General features: G+C 39.9%; 1 protein-coding gene across 1 annotated transcript in view; it reads left to right on the plus strand.

Annotated features, from left to right (window-relative positions):
• Positions 1-18,180, plus strand: part of LOC142748276 (uncharacterized) — a 57,094-nt gene that overhangs the window by 23,976 nt on the left and 14,938 nt on the right. Inside the window, exons 2-4 of the mRNA XM_075855379.1 lie at positions 4,493-4,593; positions 14,004-14,183; positions 14,257-14,380. Coding sequence (XP_075711494.1) covers positions 4,537-4,593; positions 14,004-14,183; positions 14,257-14,380 — 361 coding nt within the window. The 5' untranslated portion in view covers positions 4,493-4,536. The remainder of the gene's footprint in view (positions 1-4,492; positions 4,594-14,003; positions 14,184-14,256; positions 14,381-18,180) is intronic.

Consider the following 18,180-nt stretch of genomic DNA (forward strand, 5'->3'; position numbering starts at 1 on the left):
ACTATTATCTGTCACTATCAGTATATATATATATACACAGCACTATTATCTGTCACTATCAGTATATATATATACACAGCACTATTATCTGTCACTATCAGTATATATATATACAGCACTATTATCTGTCACTAGCAGTATATATATATATATATACACAGCACTATTATCTGTCACTATCAGTATATATATATACACAGCACTATTATCTGTCACTATTATCTGTCACTATCAGTATATATATACACAGCACTATTATCTGTCACTATCAGTATATATATACACAGCACTATTATCTGTCACTATCAGTATATATATATACAGCACTATTATCTGTCACTATCAGTATATATACACAGCACTATTATCTGTCACTATCAGTATATATATATATATATATATATATACACAGCACTATTATCTGTCACTATCAGTGTATATATATACACAGCACTATTATCTGTCACTATCAGTATATATATATACACAGCACTATTATCTGTCACTATCAGTATATATATATATACACAGCACTATTATCTGTCACTATCAGTATATATATACACAGCACTATTATCTGTCACTATCTGTATATATATACACAGCACTATTATCTGTCACTATCAGTATATATATATACACAGCACTATTATCTGTCACTATCAGTATATATATATACACAGCACTATTATCTGTCACTATCAGTATATATATATACAGCACTATTATCTGTCGCTATCAGTATATATATATATATACACAGCACTATTATCTGTCACTATCAGTATATATATATATACACAGCACTATTATCTGTCACTATCAGTATATATATATATACACAGCACTATTATCTGTCACTATCAGTATATATATATATATATACAGCACTATTATCTGTCACTATCAGTATATATATATATACACAGCACTATTATCTGTCACTATCAGTATATATATATATACACAGCACTATTATCTGTCACTATCAGTATATATATATACACAGCACTATTATCTGTCACTATCAGTATATATATATACACAGCACTATTATCAGTCACTATCAGTATATATATACACAGCACTATTATCTGTCACTATCAGTATATATATATACACAGCACTATTATCTGTCACGATCAGTATATATATATATATACAGCACTATTATCTGTCACTATCAGTATATATATATATACACAGCACTATTATCTGTCACTATCAGTATATATCTACACAGCACTATTATCTGTCACTATCAGTATATATATATATATATACACAGCACTATTATCTGTCACTATCAGTATATATATACACAGCACTATTATCTGTCACTATCAGTATATATATATACACAGCACTATTATCTGTCACTATCAGTATACATATATATATATATATACACAGCACTATTATCTGTCACTATCAGTATATATATATATACACAGCACTATTATCTGTCACTATCAGTATATATATATATACACAGCACTATTATCTGTCACGATCAGTATATATATATATACAGCACTATTATCTGTCACTATCAGTATATATATACAGCACTATTATCTGTCACTATCAGTATATATATACACAGCACTGTTATCTGTCACTATCAGTATATATATACACAGCACTATTATCTGTCACTATCAGTATATATATATATTTACAACACTATTATCTGTCACTATCAGTATATATATATACACAGTACTATTATCTGTCACTATCAGTATATATATACAGCACTATTATCTGTCACTATCAGTATATATATATTTATACAGCACTCTTATTTGTCACTATCAGTATATATATGTATATATACTACCTCCCCGGTAGTGCCAGACAGCGCCCCCTCCCCGGTAGTGCCAGACAGCGCCCCCCTCCCCGGTAGTGCCAGACAGCGCCCCCCTCCCCGGTAGTGCCAGACAGCGCCCCCCTCCCCGGTAGTGCCAGACAGCGCCCCCCTCCCCGGTAGTGCCAGACAGCGCCCCCCTCCCCGGTAGTGCCAGACAGCGCCCCCTCCCCGGTAGTGCCAGACAGCGCCCCCCTCCCCGGTAGTGCCAGACAGCGCCCCCCTCCCCGGTAGTGCCAGACAGCGCCCCCCTCCCCGGTAGTGCCAGGCAGCGCCCCCCTCCCCGGTAGTGCCAGGCAGCGCCCCCTCCCCGGTAGTGCCAGGCAGCGCCCCCCCTCCCCGGTATTGCCAGCCAGCGCCCCCCCTCCCCGGTAGTGCCAGCCAGCGCCCCCCCTCCCAGGTAGTGCCAGCCAGCGCCCCCCCTCCCCGGTAGTGCCAGCCAGCGCCCCCCCTCCCCGGTAGTGCCAGCCAGCGCCCCCCCTCCCCGGTAGTGCCAGCCAGCGCCCCCCCTCCCCGCTAGTGCTAGCCAGCGCCCCCCCTCCCCGGTAGTGTCAGCCAGCGCCCCCCCTCCCCGCTAGTGCCAGCCAGCGCCCCCCCTCCCCGCTAGTGCCAGTCAACGCCCCCCCTCCCCGGTAGTGCCAGACAGCGCCCCCCCCCTCCCCTGTAGTGCCAGAAAGCGCCCCCCCTCCCCGGTAGTGCCAGACAGCGCCCCCCCTCCCCGGTAGTGCCAGACAGCGCCCCCCCCTCCCCGGTAGTGCCAGACAGCGCCCCCCCCCCTCCCCGGTAGTGCCAGGCAGCGCCCCCCCTCCCCGGTAGTGCCAGACAGCGCCCCCCCTCCCCGGTAGTGTCACGCAGCCTCCCTCCCTGCTCCGTGAGGTCGTCTCTTGGGAAGCCCCTGATATCACTGTCCATATATGGACAGTGATGTCTGAAGGAGAGAAGAAGTCCCAGGGAGAGCGCTACAAGTGGCTCTGCATCAGGATTCCGTCTCTCGGGAAACTCCTGACATCACTGTCCATACATGGACAGTGTTTTCAGGGGCAACCCTAGAGCCTTAGTCCCGGGCAGAGCATTACTAGCAGTCTCCCTGGAACTCCTACTCTGCTCCTGACATCACTGTCAATGTATGGACAGTGATGTTTGTAGTAGTGCTGAAGTACCATACAGAGTGCTAGTAAAGGCTCTGCTCCAGTACTCCAGGTCTGTCCATATATGGCTAGTGATGTCAGGGGTAACCCCAGAGCCAAAGTCCCGGGTAGAGTGCTACTACAACTCTGCCTGGGACACTGCTCTGCTCCTGTCAACACTGTCCATATATGGACAGTAGTGTCGGGCTTCCCCAGAGACAGAGTGCCGGTGCAGAGCCGCTTGTAGCGCTCTGCCTGGAATTCTTTCTCTTCTCCTGACATCAATGTCCATATATAGACCGTATAAAAGAGTATCCGGCACACCAATTTTGAAACAAAGGTATTTTTATTTTGTTAGGCCCCTATCCGTGCAATACCCCACCCTTCCACGTATCTGGTGCTGCCTGAACCTATACAAATATAGAGACCGTGATCTCAGGGGCTTTCCCGCTAGCTCTCCGCTTGGGACTCCTTTTCTCCACCCGACATTACTGTCCATATTTTTTTCATTGTGTGCCCGAGCCGTGCATAAAAAGTGCTGGAGTGCCACACATAAAGTGCACAAGGTTGCGGTCTATCTTAAAAGAGAGAGGTCCCGCATAACCATTCCCCAACCCTCCAAATCATAGGCCTGGAGGATCGAGGATCCCCCCTCGCCGAAGCTTATTGAGACCCAAGCACACTCCAGGGCTTCTACCTGGGCTGGCACCCCAGTGTCGACCTTGGAGCCGGCATCTGGTCGCACCTCCCCTCCGAAGAAGTGAGGCCGGGTTGTAGGGAAAAAGGAACCAGATGGCCACTCATTTCACCCCTAGACCTCAGGAGGGTCCCAGAAGGCGCCGCATCCCAAAAATCCTGTGACAAACGTGACAAACACACAGTGAAAAACAAAATGAAATAAGTGGATGTGCGCAGTGATATCGGCCTGAACATCCGCCAGAAATAAAAATTCCTCATCTCCAGTCAGAAGGCAGAATAAAGGTGTGCGCTCAGAAGTGTGAAAGGGAGTGCGTGCAAATGTGCCGTCACTCAGTAGGATCCCCCCCCCCCCAGTGAGTTAGGGCACCCCAGCGTCACCAGCCCTGGGGCACAAAGCAACTCTGGCTCCCAAACTACCCGACCTCCTGACCTCGATCCGGCGCTCGCCTGGTCACAAATTATACCTTTAAACCAAATGCGTGCACCGCTCTGATGACCGTTGTGGTTCCCTGCCCTCACCTCGGCGTTCTGTCATCCTTCCACGATGGCGTCTCCTCCACCGGCGGGGATGATTACTGACCTCCGCTGGAGCAGGTGCTACACTTAATCTTAGCCAAAAGGCCGAAAAGCGTAAAATGTATATATGTCCATATATGGACAGCGACAGCACCCGGCAGCTGAGTGCCCCCCCCCAAGGATAGTGGGCCCCGGCACTTGTTGTTATCTCCAGTTATTGTGTGTATTTTACCTGGGATTGTGTGCGGCTCTTACATCACCTCATCTTCTGACCACTCAGGTTCCTACAATACAAGATCAAGAAACGGGAGCGACAGGAACAAGATGGCGGAGAGTATATTAAATCTCACCCTAGAGATCCTCTACTGGCTGACTGGAGAGGTGAGGGATTCTGGGAATGATGTCATATTATATTATTATCTATGTATATAATAGATGGATATGACTGGACAGTTGAGGGATTCTGGGAGTGATGTCATATTATAATATTATCTATGTATATAACAGATGGATATGACTGGAGAGGTGAGGGATTCTGGGAATGATGTCATATTATATTATTATCTATGTATATAACAGATGGGTATGACTGGAGGGGTGAGGGATTCTGGGAATGATGTCATATTATATTATTATCTATGTATATAACAGGGATATGACTGGAGAGGTGAGGGATTCTGGGAATGATGTCATATTATATTATTATCTATGTATATAATAGATGGATATGACTGGACAGGTGAGGGATTCTGGGAGTGATGTCATATTATATTATTATCTATGTATATAACAGGGATATGACTGGAGAGGTGAGGGATTCTGGGAGTGATGTCATATTATATTATCATCTATGTATATAACAGATGGATATGACTGGAGAGGTGAGGGATTCTGGGAATGATGTCATATTATATTATTATCTATGTATATAACAGATGGATATGACTGGACAGGTGAGGGATTCTGGGAGTGATGTCATATTATATTATTATCTATGTATATAACAGATGGATATGACTGGAGGGGTGAGGGATTCTGGGGATGATGTCATATTATATTATTATCTATGTATATAACAGATGGATATGACTGGAGAGGTGAGGGATTCTGGGTATGATGTCATATTACATTATCTGTGTATATAACAGATGGATATGACTGGAGAGGTGAGGGATTCTGGGAGTGATGTCATATTATATTATTATCTATGTATATAACAAATGGATATGACTGGAGAGGTGAGGGATTCTGGGAGTGATGTCATATTATATTATTATCTATGTATATAACAGATGGATATGACTGGAGAGGTGAGGGATTCTAGGTATGATGTCATATTATATTATCTATGTACCGGTATATAACAGATGGATATGACTGGAGAGGTGAGGGATTCTGGGAGTGATGTCATATTATATTATTAGCTATGTATATAACAGATGGATATGACTGGAGAGGTGAGGGATTCTGGGTATGATGTCATATTATATTATCTATGTATATAACAGATGGATATGACTGGAGAGGTGAGGGATTCTGGGAGTGATGTCATATTATATTATTATCTATGTATATAACAGATGGATATGACTGGAGAGGTGAGGGATTCTTGGTATGATGTCATATTATATTATTTATGTATATAACAGATGGATATGACTGGAGGGGTGAGGGATTCTGGGAGTGATGTCATATTATATTATTATCTATGTATATAACAGATGGATATGACTGGAGAGGTGAGGGATTCTGGGAGTGATGTCATATTATATTATCATCTATGTATATAACAGATGAATATGACTGGAGAGGTGAGGGATTCTGGGAGTGATGTCACATTATATTATTATCTATGTGTATAACAGATGGATATGACTGGAGGAGTGAGGGATTCTGGGAGTGATGTCACATTATATTATTATCTATGTATATAACAGATGGATATGACTGGAGAGGTGAGGGATTCTGGGAGTGATGTCATATTATATTATCTATGTATAGAACAGATGGATATGACTGGAGGGGTGAGGAATTCTGGGAGTGATGTCATATTATATTATTATCTATGTATATAACAGATGGATATGACTGGAGAGGTGAGGGATTCTGGGAATGATGTCATATTATATTATCTATGTATATAACAGATGGATATGACTGGAGAGGAGGGATTCTGGGAATGATGTCATATTATATTATTATCTATGTATATAATAGATGGATATGACTGGAGGGGTGAGGGATTCTGGGATGATGTCATATTATATTATTATCTATGTATATAACAGATGGATATGACTGGAGAGGTGAGGGATTCTGGGAGTGATGTCATATTATATTATCTATGTATAGAACAGATGGATATGACTGGAGGGGTGAGGAATTCTGGGAGTGATGTCATATTATATTATTATCTATGTATATAACAGATGGATATGACTGGAGAGGTGAGGGATTCTGGGAATGATGTCATATTATATTATCTATGTATATAACAGATGGATATGACTGGAGAGGTGAGGGATTCTGGGAATGATGTCATATTATATTATTATCTATGTATATAATAGATGGATATGACTGGAGGGGTGAGGGATTCTGGGATGATGTCATATTATATTATTATCTATGTATATAACAGATGGATATGACTGGAGGGGTGAGGGATTCTGGGAATGATGTCATATTATATTATTATCTATGTATATAACAGATGGATATGACTGGAGAGGTGAAGGATTCTGGGGATGATGTCATATTATATTATTATCTATGTATATAACAGATGGATATGACTGGAGAGGTGAGGGATTCTAGGTATGATGTCATATTATATTATCTATGTATATAACAGATGGATATGACTGGAGAGGTGAAGGATTCTGGGGATGATGTCATATTATATTATTATCTATGTATATAACAGATGGATATGACTGGAGAGGTGAGGGATTCTGGGAGTGATGTCATATTATATTATTAGCTATGTATATAACAGATGGATATGACTGGAGAGGTGAGGGATTCTGGGTATGATGTCATATTATATTATCTATGTATATAACAGATGGATATGACTGGAGAGGTGAGGGATTCTGGGAGTGATGTCATATTATATTATTATCTATGTATATAACAGATGGATATGACTGGAGAGGTGAGGGATTCTGGGAGTGATGTCATATTATATTATTAGCTATGTATATAACAGATGGATATGACTGGAGAGGTGAGGGATTCTGGGAGTGATGTCATATTATATTATTATCTATATATATAACAGATGGATATGACTGGAGAGGTGAGGGATTCTGGGAGTGATGTCATATTATATTATCTATGTATATAACAGATGGATATGACTGGAGGGGTGAGGGATTCTGGGAGTGATGTCACATTATATTATTATCTATATAACAGATGGATATGACTGGAGAGGTGAGGGATTCTGGGAGTGATGTCATATTATATTATTATCCATATATATATAACAGATGGATATGACTGGAGAGGTGAGGGATTCTGGGAGTGATGTCATATTATATTATTATCTATGTATATAACAGATGGATATGACTGGAGAGGTGAGGGATTTTGGGAGTGATGTATATTATATTATTATCTATGTATATAACAGATTGATATGACTGGAGAGGTGAGGGATTCTGGGAGTGATGTATATTATATTATTATCTATGTATATAACAGATTGATATGACTGGAGGGGTGAGGGATTCTGGGAGTGATGTCACATTATATTATTATCTATATAACAGATGGATATGACTGGAGAGGTGAGGGATTCTGGGAGTGATGTCATATTATATTATTATCCATATATATATAACAGATGGATATGACTGGAGAGGTGAGGGATTCTGGGAGTGATGTCATATTATATTATTATCTATGTATATAACAGATGGATATGACTGGAGAGGTGAGGGATTTTGGGAGTGATGTATATTATATTATTATCTATGTATATAACAGATTGATATGACTGGAGAGGTGAGGGATTCTGGGAGTGATGTATATTATATTATTATCTATGTATATAACAGATGGATATGACTGGAGAGGTGAGGGATTCTGGGGATGATGTCATATTATATTATTATCTATGTATATAACAGATGGATATGACTGGAGAGGGGAGGGATTCTGGGAATGATGTCATATTATATTATTATCTATGTATATAACAAATGGATATGACTGGAGAGGTGAGGGATTCTGGGAGTGATGTCATATTATATTATCTATGTATAGAACAGATGGATATGACTGGAGGGGGGAGGAATTCTGGGAGTGATGTCATATTATATTATTATCTATGTATATAACAGATGGATATGACTGGAGAGGTGAGGGATTCTGGGAATGATGTCATATTATATTATTATCTATGTATATAACAGATGGATATGACTGGAGAGGTGAGGGATTCTGGGAATGATGTCATATTATATTATTATCTATGTATATAATAGATGGATATGACTGGAGGGGTGAGGGATTCTGGGATGATGTCATATTATATTATTATCTATGTATATAACAGATGGATATGACTGGAGGGGTGAGGGATTCTGGGAATGATGTCATATTATATTATTATCTATGTATATAACAGATGGATATGACTGGAGAGGTGAGGGATTCTGGGGATGATGTCATATTATATTATTATCTATGTATATAACAGATGGATATGACTGGAGAGGTGAGGGATTCTGGGTATGATGTCATATTATATTATCTATGTATATAACAGATGGATATGACTGGAGAGGTGAGGGATTCTGGGAGTGATGTCATATTATATTATTATCTATGTATATAACAGATGGATATGACTGGAGAGGTGAGGGATTCTGGGAGTGATGTAATATTATATTATTATCTATGTATATAACAGATGGATATGACTGGAGAGGTGAGGGATTCTGGGTATGATGTCATATTATATTATCTATGTATATAACAGATGGATATGACTGGAGAGGTGAGGGATTCTGGGAGTGATGTCATATTATATTATTATCTATGTATATAACAGATGGATATGACTGGAGAGGTGAGGGATTCTGGGAGTGATGTCATATTATATTATTAGCTATGTATATAACAGATGGATATGACTGGAGAGGTGAGGGATTCTGGGTATGATGTCATATTATATTATCTATGTATATAACAGATGAATATGACTGGAGAGGTGAGGGATTCTGGGAGTGATGTCATATTATATTATTATCTATGTATATAACAGATGGATATGACTGGAGAGGTGAGGGATTCTGGGAGTGATGTCATATTATATTATTAGCTATGTATATAACAGATGGATATGACTGGAGAGGTGAGGGATTCTGGGAGTGATGTCATATTATATTATTATCTATGTATATAACAGATGATATGACTGGAGAGGTGAGGGATTCTGGGAGTGATGTCATATTATATTATTATCTATGTATATAACAGATGGATATGACTGGAGGGGTGAGGGATTCTGGGAATGATGTCATATTATATTATTATCTATGTATATAACAGATGGATATGACTGGAGAGGTGAGGGATTCTGGGGATGATGTCATATTATATTATTATCTATGTATATAACAGATGTATATGACTGGAGAGGTGAGGGATTCTGGGTATGATGTCATATTATATTATCTATGTATATAACAGATGGATATGACTGGAGAGGGGAGGGATTCTGGGAGTGATGTCATATTATATTATTATCTATGTATATAACAGATGGATATGACTGGAGAGGTGAGGGATTCTGGGGATGATGTCATATTATATTATCTATGTATATAACAGATGGATATGACTGGAGAGGTGAGGGATTCTGGGTATGATGTCATATTATATTATCTATGTATATAACAGATGGATATGACTGGAGAGGTGAGGGATTCTGGGAGTGATGTCATATTATATTATTATCTATGTATATAACAGATGGATATGACTGGAGAGGTGAGGGATTCTGGGAGTGATGTCATATTATATTATTAGCTATGTATATAACAGATGGATATGACTGGAGAGGTGAGGGATTCTGGGAGTGATGTCATATTATATTATTATCTATATATATATATAACAGATGGATATGACTGGAGAGGTGAGGGATTCTGGGAGTGATGTCATATTATATTATCTATGTATATAACAGATGGATATGACTGGAGGGGTGAGGGATTCTGGGAGTGATGTCACATTATATTATTATCTATATAACAGATGGATATGACTGGAGAGGTGAGGGATTCTGGGAGTGATGTCATATTATATTATTATCTATGTATATAACAGATGGATATGACTGGAGAGGTGAGGGATTTTGGGAGTGATGTATATTATATTATTATCTATGTATATAACAGATTGATATGACTGGAGAGGTGAGGGATTCTGGGAGTGATGTATATTATATTATTATCTATGTATATAACATATGGATATGACTGGAGAGGTGAGGGATTCTGGGGATGACGTCATATTATATTATTATCTATGTATATAACAGATGGATATGACTGGAGAGGGGAGGGATTCTGGGAATGATGTCATATTATATTATTATCTATGTATATAACAGATGGATATGACTGGAGAGGTGAGGGATTCTGGGAATGATGTCATATTATATTATTATCTATGTATATAACAGATGGATATGACTGGAGAGGTGAGGGATTCTGGGGATGATGTCATATTATATTATCTATGTATATAACAGATGGATATGACTGGAGAGGTGAGGGATTCTGGGTATGATGTCATATTATATTATCTATGTATATAACAGATGGATATGACTGGAGAGGTGAGGGATTCTGGGAGTGATGTCATATTATATTATTATCTATGTATATAACAGATGGATATGACTGGAGAGGTGAGGGATTCTGGGAGTGATGTCATATTATATTATTAGCTATGTATATAACAGATGGATATGACTGGAGAGGTGAGGGATTCTGGGAGTGATGTCATATTATATTATTATCTATATATATATATAACAGATGGATATGACTGGAGAGGTGAGGGATTCTGGGAGTGATGTCATATTATATTATCTATGTATATAACAGATGGATATGACTGGAGGGGTGAGGGATTCTGGGAGTGATGTCACATTATATTATTATCTATATAACAGATGGATATGACTGGAGAGGTGAGGGATTCTGGGAGTGATGTCATATTATATTATTATCCATATATATATATAACAGATGGATATGACTGGAGAGGTGAGGGATTCTGGGAGTGATGTCATATTATATTATTATCTATGTATATAACAGATGGATATGACTGGAGAGGTGAGGGATTTTGGGAGTGATGTATATTATATTATTATCTATGTATATAACAGATTGATATGACTGGAGAGGTGAGGGATTCTGGGAGTGATGTATATTATATTATTATCTATGTATATAACATATGGATATGACTGGAGAGGTGAGGGATTCTGGGGATGATGTCATATTATATTATTATCTATGTATATAACAGATGGATATGACTGGAGAGGGGAGGGATTCTGGGAATGATGTCATATTATATTATTATCTATGTATATAACAGATGGATATGACTGGAGAGGTGAGGGATTCTGGGAATGATGTCATATTATATTATTATCTATGTATATAACAGATGGATATGACTGGAGAGGTGAGGGATTCTGGGAGTGATGTCATATTATATTATTATCTATGTATATAACAGATGGATATGACTGGAGAGGTGAGGGATTCTGGGAGTGATGTCATATTTTATTATTATCTATGTATATAACAGATGGATATGACTGGAGGGGTGAGGGATTCTGTGAGTGATGTCATATTATATTATTATCTATGTATATAACAGATGAATATGACTGGAGAGGTGAGGGATTCTGGGAGTGATGTCATATATTATTATCTATGTATATAACAGATGGATATGACTGGAGAGGTGAGGGATTCTGGGAGTGATGTCATATTATATTATTATCTATGTATATAACAGATGGATATGATTGGACAGGTGAGGGATTCTGGGAGTGATGTCATATTATATTATTATCTATGTATATAACAGATGGATATGACTGGAGAGGTGAGGGATTCTGTGAATGATGTCATATTATATTATTATCTATGTATATAACAGATGGATATGACTGGAGAGGTGAGGGATTCTGGGAGTGATGTCATATTATATTATTATCCATATATATATATAACAGATGGATATGACTGGAGAGGTGAGGGATTCTGGGAGTGATGTCATATTATATTATTATCTATATATATAACAGATGGATATGACTGGAGAGGTGAGTGATTCTGGGGATGATGTCATATTATATTATTATCTATGTATATAACAGATGGATATGAGTGGAGAGATGAGGGATTCTGGGAGTGATGTCATATATTATTATCTATGTATATAACAGATGGATATGACTGGAGAGGTGAGGGATTCTGGGAGTGATGTCATATTTTATTATTATCTATGTATATAACAGATGGATATGACTGGAGAGGTGAGGGATTCTGGGAGTGATGTCATATTATATTATTATCTATGTATATAACAGATGGATATGACTGGAGAGGTGAGGGATTCTGGGGGTGATGTCATATTATATTATTATCTATGTATATAACAGATGGATATGACTGGACAGGTGAGGCATTCTGGGAATGATGTCATATTATATTATTATCTATGTATATAACAGATGGATATGACTGGACAGGTGAGGGATTCTGTGAATCATGTCATATTATATTATTATCTATGTTTATAACAGATGGATATGACTGGACAGGTGAGGGATTCTGTGAATCATGTCATATTATATTATTATCTATGTTTATAACAGATGGATATGACTGGAGAGGTGAGGGATTCTGGGAGTGATGTCATATTATATTATTATCTATGTATATAACAGATGGATATGACTGGAGGGGTGAGGGATTCTGGGAGTGATGTCATATTATATTTTTTATCTATGTATATAACAGATAGATATGACTGGAGAGGTGAGGGATTCTGGGAATGATGTCATATTATATTATTATCTATGTATATAACAGATGGATATGACTGGAGGGGTGAGGGATTCTGGGAGTGATGTCATATTATATTATTATCTATGTATATAACAGATGGATATGACTGGAGAGGTGAGGGATTCTGGGAATGATGTCATATTATGTTATTATCTATGTATATAACAGATGGATATGACTGGAGAGGTGAGGGATTCTGGGAATGATGTCATATTATATTATTATCTATGTATATAACAGATGGATATGACTGGAGAGGTGAGGGATTCTGGGAGTGATGTCATATTATATTATTATCTATGTATATAACAGATGGATATGACTGGAGAGGTGAGGGATTCTGGGAGTGATGTCATATTATATTATTATCTATGTATATAACAGATGGATATGACTGGAGAGGTGAGGGATTCTGGGAGTGATGTCATATTATATTATCTATGTATATAACAGATGGATATGACTGGAGGGGTGAGGGATTCTGGGAGTGATGTCATATTATATTATTATCTATGTATATAACAGATAGATATGACTGGAGAGGTGAGGGATTCTGGGAGTGATGTCATATTATATTATTATCTATGTATATAACAGATGGATATGACTGGAGGGGTGAGGGATTCTGGGAATGTGTGGTGTGATATTTATGAATGTGTCTCCCTCCATATACAGGATTATATGGTTGTGAAGAAGACCTCTAGTGAGTGTTATCCGTCCCCTGTGATTGAAGGTTGGGGAATAACCTCGAGCTCCATCTCCGAGCCCCCCCCTCACTCCCGGATACATGAGAAGAACAATAAGAAGAAGATCTTAGAACTGATCTACAAGATGACTGAGCTGCTGACCGGAGAGGTGACGCTGCTGGGAAATTATACAGTAACAACACTGGAGGAGTCTGGGTAATGACTGTATCATTGTGTGTCAGGTTCCTATTAGGTGTGAGGACGTCGCTGTCTATTTCTCCATGGAGGAGTCGGAGTATCTAGAAGGACACAAGGTTCTGTACGAGGAGGTCATGATGGAGGACCACCGGCCGCGCACATCACAGGGTAATAATCCTGAATACATACATGTGTACTTTAACCCATTAAGGTCCATCCTATTTGGGGGCCTTAAAGGTTACGTACACCTTAGCACTGAAATGTTTTTTTTTGTTCAATTGCTTAATAAGTGCAAACTTAAGCAGCTTTCTAAATAGTCTTTATTAAAATAATTCCTAACATTTTTCTGCTGTAGAGTTTGTGTAACTTCTGTAGATAGCTGATGTCTTACAAATTCTGACCTAAGTCAGACCGCACACTACTCCTGTCAGGATGACGTAATCTGCTCTCTGCGCTGTCTCATCCCTAGTCTCAGTGATAGAAATAGCAGGGAGCAGAGAGGAGGAGAAGGTTTTACACGGCAGATCAGAGTGTGGAGAGGGGAGAAAGCGTCCAAGTTTTCAGGAAGGGGAGATCGCACAGGCTGTCCATATCGAAGTGTAGATAGAGAGGAGGAATCACACAGGCTGTCAGTATAAGAGTGTAGATGGAGAGGATGAATCACACAGTATGTCAGTATAAGAGTGTAGATAGAAAGGAGAGGAGGAATCACACAGGCTGTCCGTATAAGAGTGTAGATAGAGAGGAGAGGCGGAATCACACAGGCTGTCAGTATAAGAGTGTAGATAGAGAGGAGGAATCACACAGGCTGTCAGTATAAGAGTGTAGATAGAGAGGAGGAATCACACAGGCTGTCAGAGTAATAGTTTAGATAGAGAGGAGAGAAGGAATCACACAGGCTGTCAGTATAAGAGTGTAGATAGCCCTTAGATTATTCTCAAACCCAAACCCCCCCTAACCAAATGGCAAACAGATGACCACACACTCACCTACACAACCATTTTAGCGACCTTGACACATGACACAGGCACATAAATTTCTCCCTTCGGCACGTTTCCTGGAGATGAGATTGAAAGTCTCCCATAGGTCATACCTAACACCGCATATAGGGCACAAAATAGGCGTCTATCCCACCTCGCATTGCTTCAAATGCCACACACCGGAGGCTAACCTCTATCACTGTCTATGGTCCTGCCCAAATATCCAAACTTTCTGGTCCAGAATACAATCATTCACCTCTGAACACCTCACAAACTTTGTTCCTAACACAGCGTTATGGGCAATCTTTGGGTACCTGGACCCTGATACTCACCACTGTTCCCCCGGGGCACACAGACTATTGCACTACGTGGCGGCAGCGGGGGTAAAGGCTATCCTACAATCCTGGCTTCACCATCAGGCCTCGCCGCTCAAAATGTTTCTTGACAAGCTTTCCTATCTGATGAAGATGGATTGGATGGAGACATCTCTCCATAAAAAGCAAAAGGTGAAGCAATTTTTCGATACTTGGGAATCCTTTATCTCACTCCTCCCGCGGAATGTGCAAATGAAAATAAAACACTGCTTTGCCTCCACAATATGGTTTAACGAACAGCTACTTATGGGGGACGCACCTATATTGTAAACGTGTGTTCACTACGAGTTGATGAGTTGTCGGGGATTTGGATTCTTATGATGCCTGCGGGGGTCACGCCTCTGATCTGCTTATTGGCGATCTCGTTTCTCGGAGAAAGCTTTTGGATAACATATCGGTGTGACTGGCACAGGGTATTTGGCTGGTTCCATGCCCATGCTATCGTCACACTGGGGTTGAAAACCCGACGAGGAGGGGAGAGCCTAAATTTGCCTAATATGTAGATCCCCTCACCTGACTTATTGGAACTATGGATATAATGAGCTTAATAGTAACGGTTATGACTGATATGTTTTTGTTCCCCCCCCCCCTATTTTTGCTTATTTTTATTTTATTTATATATGTTTTATTATATTCCTTTTTTTATTTATTTTTTTATTTATTGCTTTATTCCATTATTTGATCTTTCTCGATGTCTTGTATATTTCTCAGCCCCCATCCTCCCCTTTTTACTTTTTGTACCCCTTATTGGAAAACGTTAATAAAAACAATTAAAAAAAAAAAAAGAGTGTAGATAGAGAGGGGGAATCACACAGGCTGTCAGTATAAGAGTGTAGATAGAGAGGAGAGGAGGAATCGCACAGGCTGTCAGTATAAGAGTGTAGATAGAGAGGAGGAATCACACAGGCTGTCAGTATAAGAGTGTAGATAGAGAGGAGGAATCACACAGGCTGTTAGTATAGGAGTGTAGATAGAGATGAGAGGGGGAATCACAAAGGCTGTCAGTATAAGAGTGTAGATAGAGAGGAGAGGAGGAATCACACAGGCTGTCAGTATAATAGTGTAGATAGAGAGGAGAGGTGGAATCACACAGGCTGTCAGTATAATAGTGTAGATCGAGAGGAGAGAAGGAATCACACAGGCTGTCAGTATAAGAGTGTAGATAGAGAGGAGAAATCACACAGGCTGTCAGTATAAGAGTGTAGATAGAGAGGAGAGGAGGAATCACACAGGCTGTCAGTATAATAGTGTAGATCGAGAGGAGAGAAGGAATCACACAGGCTGTCAGTATAATAGTGTAGATAGAGAGGAGAGAAGGAATCACACAGGCTATCAGTATAAGAGTGTAGATAGAGAGGAGAAATCACACAGGCTGTCAGTATAAGAGTGTAGATAGAGAGGAGAGGAGGAATCACACACGCTGTCAGTATAAGAGTGTAGATAGAGAGGAGGAATCACACATGCTGTTAGTATAGTAGTGTAGATAGGGAGGAGAGGGGGAATCACAAAGGCTGTTAGTATAGGAGTGTAGATAGAGAGGAGAGGGGGAATCACAAAGGCTGTCAGTATAAGAGTGTAGATAGAGAGGAGAGGAGGAATCACACAGGCTGTCAGTATAATAGTGTAGATAGAGAGGAGGAATCACACAGGCTGTCAGTATAAGAGTGTAGATAGAGCGGAGGAATCACACATGCTGTTAGTATAAGAGTGTAGATAGAGAGGGTGAATCACACAGGCGTCAGTATAAGAGTGTAGATAGAGAGGAGAGGAGGAATCACACAGGCACATACTATGGCATGGCCCGTGATGCTTTATACCTATGGCAGATCTAGGGGGCCGTTAGGCCTACAGTTGCTATGGTAACCCACGGTATCGCATTAGCTTCTTTTCAATACCGAGATGATTAATAAGGGTCATTTATCTACCTATTCACTGGCTGCAACAATATTGTGTTGATTTTTTTTAAAGTTTTGCCTTCTATCAGTATTTTCAGCTGTATAATGCCACATTCAGTCAAAATACAAAAGAAATATTAATGAAAATTTAAAGCCATTATAGACCCATGATGTTCTATTATAATAATAATTAGAAAATCCATCTGGACAGGGGCGTAGCTAAAGGCTCATGGGCCCCGATGCAAAAATTCTTACTGGGCCCCCCCCCCCCCCGCGCAAACTTCTCATGGCCGACGGTCCGCATCTTTCAGCTGCATCGCTGGGTCTCCTAAGTGACCCAACAATGCAGCACTAGCAGCCGGGGGCGTCACTAAGGCTGGGTTCACACACCCTATTTACGGACGTAATTCGGGCGTTTTAGCATTGAATTACGTCCGAAAATGCGGCTCAAAAGCGCTGGCAAACATCTGCCCATTCATTAGAATGGGTCTTACGATGTTCTGTGCCGACGGTCATTTTTTTTACGCGGCGCTGTCAAAAGGCGGCGCGTAAAAAAGACGCCCGCGTTAAAGAAGTGCCTGTCACTTCTTCAGACGTAAATGGAGCCGTTTTCCATGGACTCCATAGAAAAACAGCTCCAATTACGTCCGTAATGGACGCAGCGAAAGACGCCTGCACATGTCATTACGGCTGAAATTACGGTGCTGTTTTCTCCTGAA

This window comes from Rhinoderma darwinii, chromosome 1, assembly GCF_050947455.1.
Source record: "Rhinoderma darwinii isolate aRhiDar2 chromosome 1, aRhiDar2.hap1, whole genome shotgun sequence".
Taxonomy (NCBI): domain Eukaryota; kingdom Metazoa; phylum Chordata; class Amphibia; order Anura; family Rhinodermatidae; genus Rhinoderma; species Rhinoderma darwinii.